This window comes from Centropristis striata, chromosome 19 (assembly GCF_030273125.1).
Source record: "Centropristis striata isolate RG_2023a ecotype Rhode Island chromosome 19, C.striata_1.0, whole genome shotgun sequence".
NCBI classification, from domain to species: Eukaryota; Metazoa; Chordata; class Actinopteri; order Perciformes; family Serranidae; genus Centropristis; species Centropristis striata.
In genome coordinates, this window is record NC_081535.1 from 11,573,766 (window position 1) to 11,590,776 (window position 17,011).

General features: G+C 40.9%; 1 protein-coding gene across 2 annotated transcripts in view; it reads right to left on the reverse strand.

Moving 5' to 3' along the window:
- Positions 1-17,011, reverse strand: part of exd3 (exonuclease 3'-5' domain containing 3) — a 47,857-nt gene that overhangs the window by 17,002 nt on the left and 13,844 nt on the right. For both annotated transcript variants that reach the window (XM_059358397.1, XM_059358396.1), the window contains exons 16-19: positions 16,297-16,466; positions 14,975-15,193; positions 14,772-14,825; positions 14,170-14,301 (exon numbers count right to left, since the gene is read on the reverse strand). In XM_059358397.1, the coding sequence (XP_059214380.1) occupies positions 14,170-14,301; positions 14,772-14,825; positions 14,975-15,193; positions 16,297-16,466 (575 nt within the window). The remainder of the gene's footprint in view (positions 1-14,169; positions 14,302-14,771; positions 14,826-14,974; positions 15,194-16,296; positions 16,467-17,011) is intronic.

Sequence of the window (17,011 nt, forward strand, 5' to 3'; positions counted from 1 at the left end):
CTCCAAAACAATTCTGTCAGAGATCTTTTTTTTTTTTTTTTATCTTTACAGTTCCGAAACTCTATAAACAGGAGGCAGGAAGACACATACAACCACAGAATTTCAATACCCCTACTCCTGTGTGACTCTAAGCACACACAGGCAACAGACCACACACATTCATCATGCAGAGAGGCAGCAATCATGAGCTGAAAGGTTGCTAAAATTATGCAGTTAATAACCTAACATTAGCAAAACACAGCAGGGGAGGAAAACACGATTTGCTTCCGAGAACTCCTTTGTGCCATAGGGGATGTTGTTATTATACAACCCTGCATCCTGAAAGTTACCTTCCGATAAAACAACACTGCATTCTCACTTATGCTTTGAGGGAAATGTATTTTCTTCCAGACTATGGTCACAGTTTGAAATACATGGTTAACACTGATTTGAAACTGAACTACTTGGTTAGGTTTAGGAAAAGGTCATGGTTTGGGTTGAAATAAGTACATTTGTTATGTAACTTGGGTCAGCAAAATAAGTGAATGTGGTTTCACACAGGACACGAACAGCAGTCTCTTGGGTGAAAGTCCTGTGTTTGTCTGAAACGTCCATCGACAATGCAGTTTCATTGTATATGAACCTAGTTTTAAGGAGACCAGGCTGAATTGTAAGCACAAACCTGGCCAGGACAATATATCTTTTCTCATCAAGTATTGTATTTATAACTGTCAAATGTCTAACATAGCTTACCACAGCAAATTTGTACAAGAAAAGATCATCATTGCTATACTTTGCATCAAAATAAACATGATTATTTTATAGAGTCACGTATTAGAACACATTTTACTATAATTATCAGGTCTTTGGGTTTTTATTGCTTAGACTTTGTGTATCCTTCTTTCCTTAATGTATAAATCTGTACTCTTGTTTCTTTTGTCAGAGATATGAACACAGTTGAGATTTATTGGGATTTTTGTATCCAATCTCTCAAAAGCCAAAGAGCTAAAGTGAAAAATGCAAACTGATTTGTTTTTTTACTTTTGCACTGAAGTTGTGACTCTTCCAAATCTTCTCAACCCTAGAACTTCTTTTCTTTTGTTAACATTTATTCAGCAATGGTCTGGTAACATTGATGTATACCTAAAGGTAAATTGAGGGAAATGGTTCAATTCAATGAAAGTAAAGTATGATCATGTAGCAAACACATCGAAAAATCCAAAGAATTCATACTGGTTTTTAAGAAAGAAACGTTTGGCCTGTAGTGTACTTGTGTCCTAAACATGTGAAGAAAATACCACCCAATATCTGACCATAAACTTATAGCTCTGCATTCTAGAGCTGGGTGCTACGATGCAGTTAAACTAAAATAAAAACCTACAAATTTTGACAACAACAGGATAATAGGCAGTCTTGAATCAATCAGTCAACAGAAGACTGGCTCCATGTTAAATTGTTTTGCCTGCAGACAAACTGATGTAACCTTCATATTCTTGGCTTAAACCTACAATCAAGTTATTCTCTCTCCTGGAAGTCACGGCAATCAGCTCACAGTCCAAAAAAACAACAACCCAACCTTCAAATAGAAGGTAAAAAAAAATTGGGCTTCTGCCAACAGGACTCATTTAAAATATCACATGTGAGCAAGCATGGCTGCCTCCAAAGCTTAGACTGCATGCAGAGGACCAAGCAGATCACCCAAGCTACTAAAGTGGGCCCGTGTGCCACAGGGTTGTGATAATAACAACCCAAAAGCTCTCAGCCATTTCTCAATGGCAGGTATTAGCGTGGTTGACAAGAGTTCTTTATCATCCTGGTTGTGTGCAGCAGGCCGAATGAGCTCGGATGCTTTGCTGTGTTGCACTGCGTGGTGAGTGTGGGAGAATGATCTATGATACACTAATCTGCAAAGACCGAAGATCACATTTCACTATCGCAAGGGAAACCATTATACCATGACCACAGACACAAAGACAGTCATACCAGCAGTATCTGGGAGAGGAAAACACGATTGCTAGGGCGAGTTCTCACAACAGTTTTCTAAAGTTACCTGCTTGATTTTGGTTTCGTTGGTGGAGATAAACTTTGCGGGTAACCTTTAAGTGAATCTAGATCAGACAGTTGCATTCGACATACACAATGTTCAAATATTCAGTTCTGATCAACAAATTTTTGACCTACTTTTGCAACTGGTTTCACAAGATCTCAGCATGCACTAATTATATTGTCAGTCTTACAGAGAAAAAGCGCCATTTGAGCCACACGGTAAATAATAATGCATTTTTTAACAGTTTTGTATCTGTTTTCTGTGTATTAGTGGTGTCACTTGCTGACCCAAGCTTTGTTGTTATACTGCAAAGAATTTTGCCTCCCTTAGGAGACTATTTAGACGCAGAGGGCAATCACTCACAGCAGCACCGTCTGGCTGTGCAGCTACTGTACTCTGAACAACATGAGAAACTTCCTCTTTCTGTGTGTATGTTTCAGAGGAAGGCATCAGTAAGTGGTTCCCTCTCCCTGAGCGGCAGGGGAAAGTAGACCCTCTCGAGTGCCTCTCGGCTTCCCCACCTCCCCCATGAGCCAATAACGCAGTCAGACAGACACACACACACACATTCATGCTCACACACACACACACAGACACACAGTGTGGTTTCTCCTCTGGAGGGGAACATAAACAGGGCTGTCTGTCTGCGAGCGGAGAGCTAGTTCTCATGACATCACCACCCAGCAGGAATGCTCTGCCCCGTCAAAATCCCTCCACCGGCCAGCAACTCGCACACACACAAATGCATACACACACATACACAAAAACACATGTTGAATGATTTATGCACGTCCACAGTTTCACAGGGAAATGAACCGCATACACAACATGCACCCGAATGGCATTTCAAGCTATTTTCTCTCCTCTGGACTTTTCTTACTTTGCAAGTGTTTTTCATTTCTCGTGTGTGCACACAGACGTCTTCTTCTGATGCATCTCTTCCCTTATCTTTATCACACCGTTTTGCTTATTCTTCCCCATACTTTCGCATCCTCTATATATCTGTATTGCCTTTGCTTACCACAGTGTCAGACCACACACAGAGCAGAGAAACAGAGAGCAAGCATGAGAGAGAAATGAGAAACACACGTATAACTGCCTGAATATAGAAATACAGCCAGAACACCTATGAGAAAATGTGTGTGTGTGTGTGTGTATGTGTGTGTGTGTGTGTGTGGGTGTGGGGAACATGGGAAATTACGCACTACTTCATTGTATTGGTGTTTGGAGGAAAAGCCCTATTGAAGCTCTCCCTCCTTCCTTCTCACCTCTCTTCCTCCCTCTCTAACTCTCTCCTCCCTTTTCCATCCCTCCATCACTTCCTGCCTCATCTTTCTCTTCTAAGCCCCCACTATCCCCCCACCCCCCACCCCACCACACATCTCTCCTTTCTGTTATCTGCTTCTTTTTCCACCTTCTTGGTTCTGTCTCTCCATCGGAACATGTCACTGCAATGTTTTCTTGCAATTTCTCTCCCTTCTCTTTTTCCTCCTCTGTGTTTCTCTCAGGCTTTTGGGGAAAGCAGGGGCAGGAAGCAGCTTGGCTCTCAGACAATGGAACACATCAAAAAGCAGCACCAGCCTCACCAACTTCACACACACGCACACGCACACACACACACACACACACACACACACACACACACACACACGGACGGACTCTCTCTCTCTCACACACACACACACACACACACACACACAAACAGAGCAAGACAAACAGGACATTCCAGCTGCCGGCTGCACCGGATTCCTCGCCTTGGCTAATCTGAAACGGAGGAGAGTGAGACTGGGAGTGGAGCGGAGCAGGGAGGCAGGGTGAGAACTGTGGGGTGAGCGAGAGCAGTGGAGATGGAGAGAGAGAGAGGGCCAAGCAGAGGGTGAAACAGATACACTGAGGGAGAAATGTTGGGGTGCAAAAAAGGGGAAGTTGGAAAGGAGACGAGGATTAGAGGAGGTGAAGCACAACTGAAAAGGGATTTGTGAATAGCACAATGTCATTTTTAAACATTGTGTTACTGTAGAATGCATGTTTGCTTACAATTATGCCCTCATGTTGTCTAAGAAGGCGTATATTCATTGTGGTATGCATGCAAATTATGATATGAATATGGTATGCCGTTTGTAGGATGTTTGAATTTGTGTCATCAGTGACTCAAATATAATTGTGTGATCATCAAAATTATTTTCACAACTTCCTGCTCCACTCCTCTGTGAGTGTGTTTGAATGTACAAATGTGTTTGCATAAATACTGTGTATATAACAGAGGACAAAGAATGTTTTACAACAATGTGAACAGGTGAAAATAGGTAAAGAGAATGAGAAAAGGGTAGGAGGAGAGAAATGGGAGTGGAAGCGCAGAGAGAGAAATACTACGGCCACGTCTACAGTGCTACAGGTACATTTTTAACAAGCCATTTAAAAGAGGGCTGGAATGGTTTGTATATTTGTATTAAAACTGCCATGCGGCACGTAGTTTTATAGAATAAAAGATGTTTTTCAGTTTTCTAACCAGTTGTGACAGGTTGTTTTTCTGGGAAAATGTTAATTCACGGTTCGGCAGTGTAATATAAAAGTGTTTGGAATGTTCTTATTTTCAGTATTGAAATCAATTTACCAAAGTTGCCAAAGAGCAAAATATTACCTCAGTCCCAATTAGAGGATTCTGGCTATTACATTGTTTAGCCTTTACTTAATCAGTCATTTGAAATGGTAATTTCTGAAACAGAAAGAACACAATAGACAGGGAAAAAAATCCTCAATCACACAAGGAAGAGACTAAATTTAAGTTACATTTCTCAGTTACATGGACTTGTAACATGGTTTTAAATTGTTCCAATAGATCATTTAGATGCAGAATGTTCTGCAGATTACTCCAAGTCCATCTAGTAAAGTGAAAGAAGGCTCTTTTTTTCTCCAGCTCAGTGCAAACCCTGGGAACTTGGTAATAAAGCCACTTGGAAGAACAAAGCTAAAAACTGGAAATTACATACATATGGGGGGAGTTTACCCAGCATGGCCTTGTACACAGTCAGCCAGTCTACCATATCATAAAGAATACAATGATGAGTACTTGAACCAGAGTTGGTTATAAATCGTAAATCGTTGTGGTACACGGAATCCAAAAGACGGAGTGTACGAGGCAGCATGCACATAGACAACACGGAATAAAGTAGCTTACACACGTTTTTTTCCTGGCTAGCATGTTAAAACAAGCCTCGTTTAATAAAGAAAAAGCCTATCCTTAGTCTCCGCTTCTTCTGAAGAGTTTCAAAGAAAGCGTGTCATTGATTCATTAAAATTTAGAGACGTGTTTTTTGGGAACGAGCCCAAGAAAAATCAAGGGGAATCAAAACTCCTTTCCTGTTGTACAAACTCGCACCAAACTGACTCTTAAACTGAGGGCATGAACTGTGACTTTTGTGTGCCATTACATCGCTAATTTTTAGTATATTTGAATGGTGACAGAAAAAAAACATTTTGTACTAAAAGGCTTTAGTCTACCTAGTCTTTTAGGCGGTTGGGTAATAAACTAGTTAAGAGGTTGTTTAAAGATAGACTTTTCTGACAAAAATGGGTGGATAGGCTCTCCAACAGAGCTTAGTTCCTCAAACTCTCTCTGTTTCTATATACAGATTGCACACAGGTGCTTGCATTGGCTTGTATTTCCGTCTCTGGCTAACAACCACGCAACTGTGAAATGATTCTAATGTTTGACAGTCATAGGTGAACAAAAACAAATAAAATATGTTAATAACAACATCTGTGTTGAGTGATTGGCTAGCAGAAATCTGGCTTCTGAACAAATGATTACCTCTTGAATTAAATGTCCTGAAAAACAAAAAAAACAATACACATTAATCTGCCCCCGAGAGTAAAAAGAAACCTCAACGGTGTCTGAGTAACTATAAATTCACACACGCTTATGCAGATACGTATCATGCATGCACCCGCACACACAGGTGTCACTGCATTGCTATGCTATCCTGGGGCCAACTAGACTGTGGGAAAAAGAGAGCAGGCATGATTTCTTAAAGACCAGATGCTTGGTGAGTGATGGCTCATCTTCTTCCTTATCTATCTGTGTGTGTGTGTGTGTGTGTGTGTGTGTGTGTGTGTGTGTCTCTGTGTGTGTATCTGCTATTGTGTCTGCTCAGACAGCCATGAGAATCAACTTCAAAATGAGTCAGGGACACTAAAGACACGTCTCACAGGTTACAAGCTGCCTGTTTTTTCTGTGAGATTTTCACACCACTTCCAAAAAAACGCTGCCTGGTTCTCACAGTTTCAACATGTGACCGCTATAGCACACTAAGTGTATGTTGCAGCCATCTGTTGCAGCTCAAATGCAGATATAATGCTTTAAGCTGGACAGAATTTTTAACCATTAAAATACAATGCAATCTCCAGCATTTCACATTCTTAACAATGCTTTTTGCTCAAAAATGAACTGCTTTGAGTTCTTCAGATCATTATAGCAGCAATATCATCGTGTACAAAGTGTGCAGAACTCGTTCCAATCATGTTTTAATTTGTCCAGGTCCAGGCTGATTATCATTTATCGACTTTAGACAGAATTACATTACAATACATAACATGTCATTTAGCAGACGCTTTTGTCCAAAGCGACTTACAATAAGTGCATTCAACATGAAGGTACTAGACATAGACCACAGGAATCAAGTAAGTACATAACTTTAAGAGCTAACTGTCACTGCTACAGGAGTGCTATATGTTAAAGAAGAAAAGAAGAGAAAAGAAGAAGAAGAAGAAGAAGAGCATTTTTAAAAAAATATATATATATGTCAGGTGACCATGACTTAACCGAGGTATTGTTGGAAGAGGAAGGTCTTCAGCCTGCGGCGGAAGATGTACAGGCGGGGGAGGAGGGGTGTTGTGTGTGAAAATTTGGGAAGAGGTCGGATGGCTTTGGCAGGCAGGCCTGCCATGAGGGAGTTGCAGTAGTCCAGGCGTGAGATGACCAGTGCCTGGACCAGGACCTGAGCTGCCTTCTGAGTGAGAAACGGGCGGATTCTCCTGATGTTATGCAGCAAGAATCTGCAAGATCTGGTGGTGGCGGTGATGTTTGTGGAGAGGGACAGTTGGTTGTCAACCACTGTGTTCTGGACAGTGATGTGGAGGTCAGTGGTGGGGGAGCCCTTCCCTGGGAGGTAAAGTAGCTCAGTCTTTCCCAGGTTCAGTTTGAGGTGGTGCGAGGTCCACTGGGAGATGTCGGCCAGACATGCAGAGATACGTGCTGCTGCCTGTGTTTCAGACTGGGGAAATGAGAAGATCAGCTGGGTATCGTCGGGATAGCTATGACAGGAGAAGCCATGCGAGTGGATGAGGGAGCCAAGGGAGTTGGTGTATATCGAGAAAAGGAGCGGACCAAGGACAGAGCCTTGAGGGACCCCGGTGGTGAGTGGGGGACCCCGGTGGTGACCCCGGTGGTGACCCCTACCCTACCCCTACCCCTACCCAGAATCATATCATGATGGTGGGATCTTATGATGACACGCCTAAAAATTTTATCAAAGTTATAACACCATATGATATGACCACTATACTTTACTATCAGAGTTGTATTACAGTGCACCTTATACTTTATCTTATACCTTATTCCTGATACTTTACTACTGGACTTTATTATACTATTCTATGGTAATATGTTATACTGTTTTTTCCACATCATTAACTACTTTATATTTCTATTTGCTATATTAATGCATTGAACACTAAGTATCATCGCCTAATTACAGCATAATTTGTACACTGTTTATATACATATAAGGCCTGTTATTAATCATTACATTCACTTTACCTCCTGATATCTTTTTTTCCATACCTTGTAACTTTGTCTATAATTGCTTCTGTATAGTTTGTTTATCTATTTACATCTATTTATTTCTGTCTTTCAACACCTGAATTAATGAACAATTAATAAAGCTTCATCCTATTTTAATTAAATTAAACTCAATTCAATTTTGTTTATATAATCCAATATCACAAATCTGTGTTACATGGCTTTACAATGTGTACAATGAAGAACACCCTCTGGCCTCTGACCCTTGCTTTGGACAAGGAAAAACTCCCCACGTTTTAAATTTTACTTCAGAAGGAGTAAAAAAAAAAACATGATAATGTTATATTAGGATAAACAATATGTAATGTAAGTGTTTCCTAAAGGGCTTAAAGTTTGCAATTAGGGTAATATCTGTATTAAAGTCACCCAGGTCTAAAGATCAGCTTTTACGTCAGATTAATTATTCAGTACTCATATGTCTGTACTTGTCATATTATAATAAATGTGCCTTGTGTTTTCCATGGCATAGGACTCTCATCAGAATGAGACACCCTTTTATTGACTTAAGAATTTCATTGAAGTACCCAGGAATACTATCTCTGATCACTGAGTCAACATCCCATTCTTAGAAGTGAGTCATCTTCACAGAAAACATTACAGCTCTGTTGTGAAGCCATTTGTTATCATGTCTTGCTTTGTCATTCATTCATAAACTCACACATCGGAGTGCCACAACAATCACAATGACCTTTCCTGGTCTGGCTCCCCTACAGACCGACAGACAGACAGACAGACAGACAGACAGACAGACAGACAGACAGACAGACAGACAGACGGACAGACAGACGCAGCGACAACACGTCGCCCTCCAGACAAAAAACAGACAAAGGAGACAAACATACAGGCTGCCCATCATTCACTCATAACTGGACCCACTAACTATCTGCATGTGTGTGTGCCAGAGGGAGTGATTGTGACGATGACCTGTGCGAGCAACACTTTCTCCCAATGTGTGTGTGTGTGTTCGCTTTTCGCACTTTCTCAAACCGTATGTGTGTAACAGGAGACGCGAAGCCCTCGCCACACACAGTGGGAAATATTTGGGATGGTTTCCCTCGGAATGTCTTGGCTTGCCTATGGAATGCCCCCCTCCCCAACGCCTCCCGCCTCCTCCCCTTTCTCGCCGTCGCTCCCCTCTTGTCTCCAGAGAGGGGAGGGAGAGTGGGAAAAAACGGCGGGACACACAAAACCTATTTTGTCACCACGAAAGACGGTGCATGCACAGAGATGGCGCACAATAAACGACGGAGCCAGAGAGCTGAAATACATTTACAAATGCAAAACATTTTAACAGCTTTGTGAAGATGTAAGATGTGTGTTTGGGTTTCATAGTTTGTTAGTGACCACAGTTTGACACATTTGTGGTCATCTACAAACACTGTGTGCATTTAAAAAGCAGTCAAATATGAACTGAAGTGTGAGAATATACGAGTCTATAAAAAAAGTGTCTTCTGTTTTCTACTGAATTTTAACACATACATACATCCTGCTACTGACTAACCCTATTTCACTCATATGCACACACACACACACACACACACACACACACACACAGCCAGTGAAGAGTAATTTTAAACGTGTCTCAACCTCTCACATTCCTCCTGTTTCTCAGCCCGCGGCTCTCTTTGTAGATCAAAGGACAGACAACAAGTCTTTCTATCGCCTCGCCCTCCCCTCCTCTTCCTTCAATGCCACCTTTCTCAGACACTCTCTCTTCCTCTTGCTCTTCCTCACTCAACAAACACTCATCTCGCTTGCACACACGCATTATTTCGGACTTTCTTTAACAATCTCTCAGTAATTCTGTCTCAACGACTCTTAAGTTATTTTTGTCTTTCTCCCCCAACTCTGAATAACTCGCTCCTTCTCATTTGCTTTCACTGCCGTTCCCTTTCTCGGTCTGTTTTTACCTCCCTGCCATCACCTCTGTTCTCACTTCTCTCCCTCCCTCCTCTTTTCCTCTCCCTAAGCCCCCCCATCTCTCCCACCCCTCCCTCTCACGGTGTGGCGGTTCCTGTTGCTCTTGTTTTCACTTCCCCAGCAGTCTGGTGCGTGGGAACCAGCTTTTCTGCTGCAATAGTGTCTACGACTGAATCTGTGTGCATCTGTGATAGAGCCTGTGTGCTCTTAGCTGTTGTATGTACATATGTTAAGGTGTTGAGGTGACTGTGTGTGTGTGTGTGTCGATGATGTGTTCATCAGTTTTGGGTCCTGAGTGTGTATGCTTATCACTGTATATGTGTGAGTGTGAGTGTGTGTGTGTGTGTTTGGCTGGCTTCATGTCTATCTCTCAGGAAATCTCTGCTATCTCAACACATGTCTATAAAAGGCCAGTATGGGACATCTGATGGAACTGCACAGCCCAACGGAAGTGTGTGTGTTTGTGTGTGTGTCCATGGAAAGTATAGACGCAGCAGGCATTCGTGGTAGGGATAGGATATAGCTGAATAAGGAAACTGTAATGGACCAATAGCCAACTCCACCCTCTTACCCAACCCCGGGCAGGAATCCACACAGATTAAATTTAAGGATATCAGAAAGAAGTTAAATACAGTGACATGTGTAAACATCTTGTCTAATGTAGCTTTCTTAATATATTTTTGGGGCTGAAATGATTTTACAGATTGATATTGATGTATTGTGGATAAAGTATGACTAAAGGTTCATTTCATTTCACCATTACACGTCTAATTATTATTAAGTTCGAACTGCTATATTTGTTCCAATAAGATCAATATTTAAACAAATCTATAGTATAATAGTGTTCACATCCTTTAGATTTCATTTAAGGGGAGTCACGGTGAAAAATGATACAGGTAATTATTTTATTTGAACAACTATGTTTTCTAAAGTGTAGACTTCATGGGGAACCAGAGACATTACTGTGAACTTCAAATGTTATGAAAACAAACCAGAAACCAGGCTACAAACCAGAAACGGTTGCATTTGAATGCGTGACTGACCAAATATGAACATTAATTAAAACATATCTTATTTAATAATTTAGGGGCTTTTTCAACACGTATTGGTTGATACCTTTTCTCAGCAACCTTACGAGATGGAATAAAATCTTATGCTACAGGGGAAAATATTCGATACATGATTTCTCCAAGCACGCAAAGCCGAAGATGACTGACAGCAGTGGACCGGGTAGAGCTGCCAGCTCAGGTGAAGCATCACAGGTAAAGTAAATAATGTGTATATCCAATATTTATTTCATAAAATGGTACTATTCTAAATAATATACAGTTCATGGACTTACAGACTTACTGCTTTAGCTTGCAAGCTAACGACATGCCGACCCTTCCCTCATAATGCGCCGCTCCTGACAGCTGCAATTTACAATGCGGACACAACTAACTAAGCAGAAATGGAGCCATAACTTTTTTTTTCTTGCTCGTTTTACCAGTTATTATAGGATATGGAGATGCTTCACCATCGGCGCATGATGCATAGCAGGCACACAGACGCCAGTGGCCAGGGGTAGGAATCTGTTAGCCATTAGGTTTGGGGATGCCCTATTCTCCATTTCAAAAAAATTAAATCAGCCCTAACACTTGACAAATCTTGCGATTGGTCGGGCCAGCCACTGGCTCCTCCAAATTTGTGAAAAGAAAGCTGCATTTCATTTTGAAGGAGCCTTCAAAATGGGACAGCCTTGTTGCACCGCTGTGATACATTCAGTCCTTCAAAATGCAGCTTTGGTAGGACGAGGCCCTGAATTGAGACGCAGCCAGTGTGTGGTGAGCCTCTACCATGTTTATTTATTTTTATATGGACAAGTACAGTATAGGGCACAGACCAATGCCATATACCACGGCACTTATAGCCTAAGCTAGTTTACAATGCGGTCCCTAGATGGGCCTTTAAATACATGACAGAATCCAGTTTTACTACAGACAGACAGGACCTTAAAGTGAACATGATTCTCCCTCTTTTTGAGTAAATACATAACTTCATTAGGTTCTCTCAGTGCCACACTGATGATAAATTAATTGCAGATAAATCCATCAATCATCATAAATAATGACTGAATCAGTGCTGACCAATCCTAAGTGTTTCTTTCATTTTTACCACTTCATTGTACACAAGCACATGCAAGTATGCAGACAAGGACACACACACACAGGAGGCCCTTCTCCATCTCCCTTTCCCTCTTGGGGGTCTCCATAGTGGACACACATTCCGATGCCTCTAAAATCTCTGTTAGGCCTATTGATACACAGAGACAAACATTAACCCTTTCCCTGCACAACCTTTACACACACAAATACACAAGTCTGCGGTTAATCTTCTCTTCTGTCTTGTTTTTTTGCCCTTTCCTCATGACATTGATCAGTGTTGTATGTGCATGAGGGAGAAACACAGAGAAACAAAAGGAGAGAAACTAACCCATCCATTGCTAATCAGAGAGCTTTACAATCAGATAACAAAGGGGTTAACTTCGCCTGGGTGGGCCATGGAGCAGCCCCCAGGGTGAAACTCTCTCCCTTACACACAAACAGTGTATTTTGTAACCTGCATCTTTAAGGTAAGGTACTCAAATACACTCATTTATTGTTGGTCTTGTATTTCAGATCAGACGTTTTTAGATTAGACTGTTTTTTCAATCTTCAAGATTCAATTCGAGAAACTTGTGAAGAAAAAGGTTGGACCTTTTTCAGTTTGCTTTCATTTGCATTTATTCCTTTTAAATTCTAAACTAGACAAATGGGAGATAGTTATGGCCTGTTTGAGGGTGTAAATGATTACCCCACATGCTACGACAAAAGTTGCTGTCTGAACTGCGGGTTAAGATCTGAGGCAGGGCCGTTACTGGTGGTGTATAACACTAAAGTCACTTTTGTCCTTCCTTCAGCTATAATATATCAAAGTGACTTTGCCTTGAAGTAGAGTCAGGAGTGACCAATAGATAGGAAAGGTAGGCGGATGACCATTTGGCCACTGTGTGTGTGTTTGTGTCATTAGCCTCAGACAGGAGGTAGCATCAAGGTGGTCCAGGTTTTTTTTTTTTTTTTTTTACGTCTTTGGTCTAAGAAAAAATTCTCCCAGTGGTGTATCTTGACACATTTAGGGCCTCCTACCAGGAGCAGGCCAGAACACCCAGGTTTAGAAACCATCCTGCAAAGATACCCCTCACAACCGCCGCCACAGACACACAAACACAAACACAGCCACAGCACATGCAGGTTTCCCTAAACAGCCACCCATGGAGATATCTGCAGGTCAGGTACCATAAATCCGACAATGATTGGTAGCAACAAGCTTACTGACAAAATATCTTTTCAAGGCCCCAAAAACATGATCAAAAAGGAATTAGAATAATGCATGTAAACACAGTTTCTGTCACTGAGGAAAGAAGATTGTGATACTGAAGCATTTATTCCTGTTTTATATTTCAGTGGTAGTAGTTTAGTATGTTAACAGAGTATTCTAGTATTTTCGTTATATTGTGTATTCTATATTGTATGGATATTTATCTTATATTTACATAGTATACTCATGTTTCTTTTCGTATTCTGTATTAAGCACTTTGATCTATTTTATTTGTTGTGTTTATTTTCTATTGCATTATTTTCTATTGCATTTACTGTGTTTTTAATCATTCTTGTTCCCTAGTGGTCATGGACACATACCTACGTACGCATACACACATGCACACCTTATCCTTTCTTTTTTTTATACAGGCTAATTATTTATATACTAACGTATTTATTTAATTACTAAAAAACTTAATGTATCGTCATCGTGATATGAAATTAATCCTAGCCACTATCATCGTAACAATCCAATCCAACACCCACATTTTCTCACAAAAGTAAAATAAAGGTTGTTTTACTTTTTAAAGCTCCCCTTCTCCATTTCCCTGTATCTTGTTTTAATTTCCCCTTTCTCTCAGTATTACACAAAGTACCACAGCCACCATAATCTTTGTTCTCAGGATTCAGGGAACTTAACCAGTTCAGCAGGATTTTATTACCACAGAAACATTGCCTGGGTACCATTGAAATTGGCCTGTACAAAAGCATCAGCTTAATGCTCCGAACAGAAATGTAGTCTGTGGTTACATCCATTACAATAAATTATAACTGGAGGCTTTGTGTCCCTGTAGCGATGGTTACTACTAGCCAGAATATTAATTTAAAATGGTGAACAGAAGGTTTAAGTAGAACTACTTACTAAGTGTCCATTGTCAGATATGAATGGACATCTTGTAGCCAATCAGAACTGAGGATTCGGTTAATTTTTAACATACACTCAACACCAGCATGAATTTCCTTACCTGGCAGCGGCTGAATATATCGCTGGGAGTGAGTTGGACATTGAAGTGTTTGAGGACCCGAACAGCCTGGTCTCTGGCCTTTTCTGAACAGTCTAGGGACAGACAGCGACCCTCGCCTACCTGGGACCGCAACTATGTGAGGAGACAGAGACGACGCGTGTTGACAAGCAAACTAGGAATATAATCACACAAGCGCATGCAAACATACAGTCATGGAAAAAAAAAATTAGACCATTCGTGTTTTCTTCAATTTCATGTTCATTTTAATGCCTGGTACAACTAAAAGTACATTTGTGTGGACAAATATAATGATAACAACCTTTTCATGATAATGATTTTGGTTATTATCAAGAAAACCATGGAAAATGTCTAGATATCAGCTCTTTAATTAAACTCTTAGGAGCTATTTTTGTTGTTATCATTATATTTGTCTAAACAAATGTACCTTTTAGTTGTACCAGGCATTAAAATGAACAAGAAATTGAAGAAAACAATAGTCGAATCATTTTTTTACATGACTGTACACACACAACATGCATCATGAGTTTGTATATTTGAGATTTGTGAATGAGTTCACATTAGTGTAATGTAGTCTTACTTACGCTTTGGAACGGCTGTCCACATGTGAGTATGAAACGGCCTTCAGCTTGTGCTAACTGACAGAAAACAAATACACATCAAAGTAAAAAAAAAACCACACATATAAATGAAGTAATATTATTTATGGTTATGTGAAATGTGAGTTCTTCTTGTTTGTGATTATTGTGCATCAAGAGCTTTGTGTCCGTGAGTGTCTTCAGCTAACCTTCGCTGCTACTCTGTGATCGTCAGTGTTCTCCAACATGACCACATCGACTCCTAAACAGCGCAGGTAGCGCCCGAGCCCCTGCAGCATGTTGTCACACACCACCCGCAACTGCTGGGGGGGTAGAGGGGGAGTGTCTTCTGAGGGCTTCTCGCCACACAGGAGGCCTTTCTCTGCATCAGAGCGAGGGGGACTGACCCTTTGAGCCCCCTGACATTCCTAAATGGACAGAGACAATAATGTGATACTTAACTGATCCCCACAGGGGGATTTTCTTTTCACTTGCACCACAGTGCAGGGAGGTCAAAGCACAGGGTGAGCTTTACAACTGCACCCCTGGAGCTGATAGGAACTGCTGAAGTGTCTTGGTCAAACACATATTGTCCCTCCCTGCAGGTTGGATGCTCAAACTAAGGTTCTTCAGTTTTTTTGTATGTACTGTGTCACATGGAAGCCCGAAGCTCTGGGAATTAGCACAATAATTATTATTTAAATGGGTTTGATTTAATTGAAGGCAGTCTGTGAAGTTAAACACACATCAGAAATAAGACTAATGTACTGGTAAACTGAATGAGAGAAAAAAAGAGATGTGTGCATAAAAGTAAAAAAAAAACAACCAAATCAAAGGTAAAAAAAATATACACACTGTCCTCTTTAATTTAGTTACTTTTATTAAAAATACCATTATGACACAGAGGTCCTCCTAAAGTTAACGGTTTGTTTTCAGGTTCCTTGTTTATTTGAAATAAATGTGAAAGGATGATAATATTACACTCAATCAGAGTCAAACATGTCAAGGTCAGGGTCAAGAACAGGTCAAGTACTTGATGGATTCTTGCTTCCACTTCCTCATTAATTAAATTGCCCCTTTCTTTCAACATATCTGTATCTAAAATTCTAAATGTTGACATCCATAGAGGGTTTTTCTTTTTCCAAAACATCCTTGACCTTAATGCATTTGGTAAACCTCATAGAAACAGACCTGCAAACTCTAGAGTAGTGAATCAGGCCAGACGGATCCAAAGGAGATTGGTAACGGAGTTGAGGAATACCATAAAGTTAGCTTATAGTAGCTGGTTTAGCGAACATTACAGCGGCTACTGTGAAGTTACTGGCACTTTTTGCTCATGCTGTAGGTAATCAAACCAACCTCTGATCGCCAAGAGTCATTCCCTCCTCACTCACTCAATCACATCTTTAGGCAAACTCTACAGCTCTACACCTGAATGAACCTGGTTGACACTTAAAACTGTACTTGCAAGTATGAAACAATTTCAGTAACATCAAATGCTGGAGAAATAGTGATGTACTAGAGTCCTGACCTCTTTTTCATGAGCCTGTTTTATCTGCTTGGCCTGTTTCTCCTTCTTCTTCTCTGCACTCTCCTCCGATTGGCTGGAGGAGATGCTGCGCAGGTCAGCGGGTAGCCCATAGTTAGCTGGGTTGCTGGAGAGGACAGAGTGCACATCCAGCAAACAGTAGGCATCTGCCACTAGAAGACACAAGTGAATGAGAAAAAGAGAGAGAGACAGAGAGGAAAAGTGGGTGGATTTATTGGTTTGCAGTTCGTCAGGGGATAACACTAGCCTGGCTAACGCCAGACTATATCACAAATGAGATATAGTCGGGAGACCGCCCATTAGTTTTTCCGTAGAGGAGGTGTGGTTTACCATCATCCAGAGCCGCTTATAGGGCACTACAAATGTCTATCATAAGCGTCTGTACATAGCTCTTAGCCAATCATATCAATTATACCAGATGACGTATGTAGAGCGACAGAAATTCAACAAGGAAGCATCAAGCAAGAAGACGACTGATGTTTACATAGCCAGACTAGCTCATCTCTACTTTGGGACTAAAATGCTCAATTCTGCTTCTGCAACATTTTTCTGCAGCATGTTCTGGCTCTGGCTGCTCTATAGTTTCAGTTCACAGTCTACCGGGTGTGTGTGAGAGAGTGTTGGAGGGAGGAGTGTTGCTGCTGCTTTTCTTCTCCAGCTCTTGCTTTCTGCAAGATTCTTTAATTTTACGCCTTAT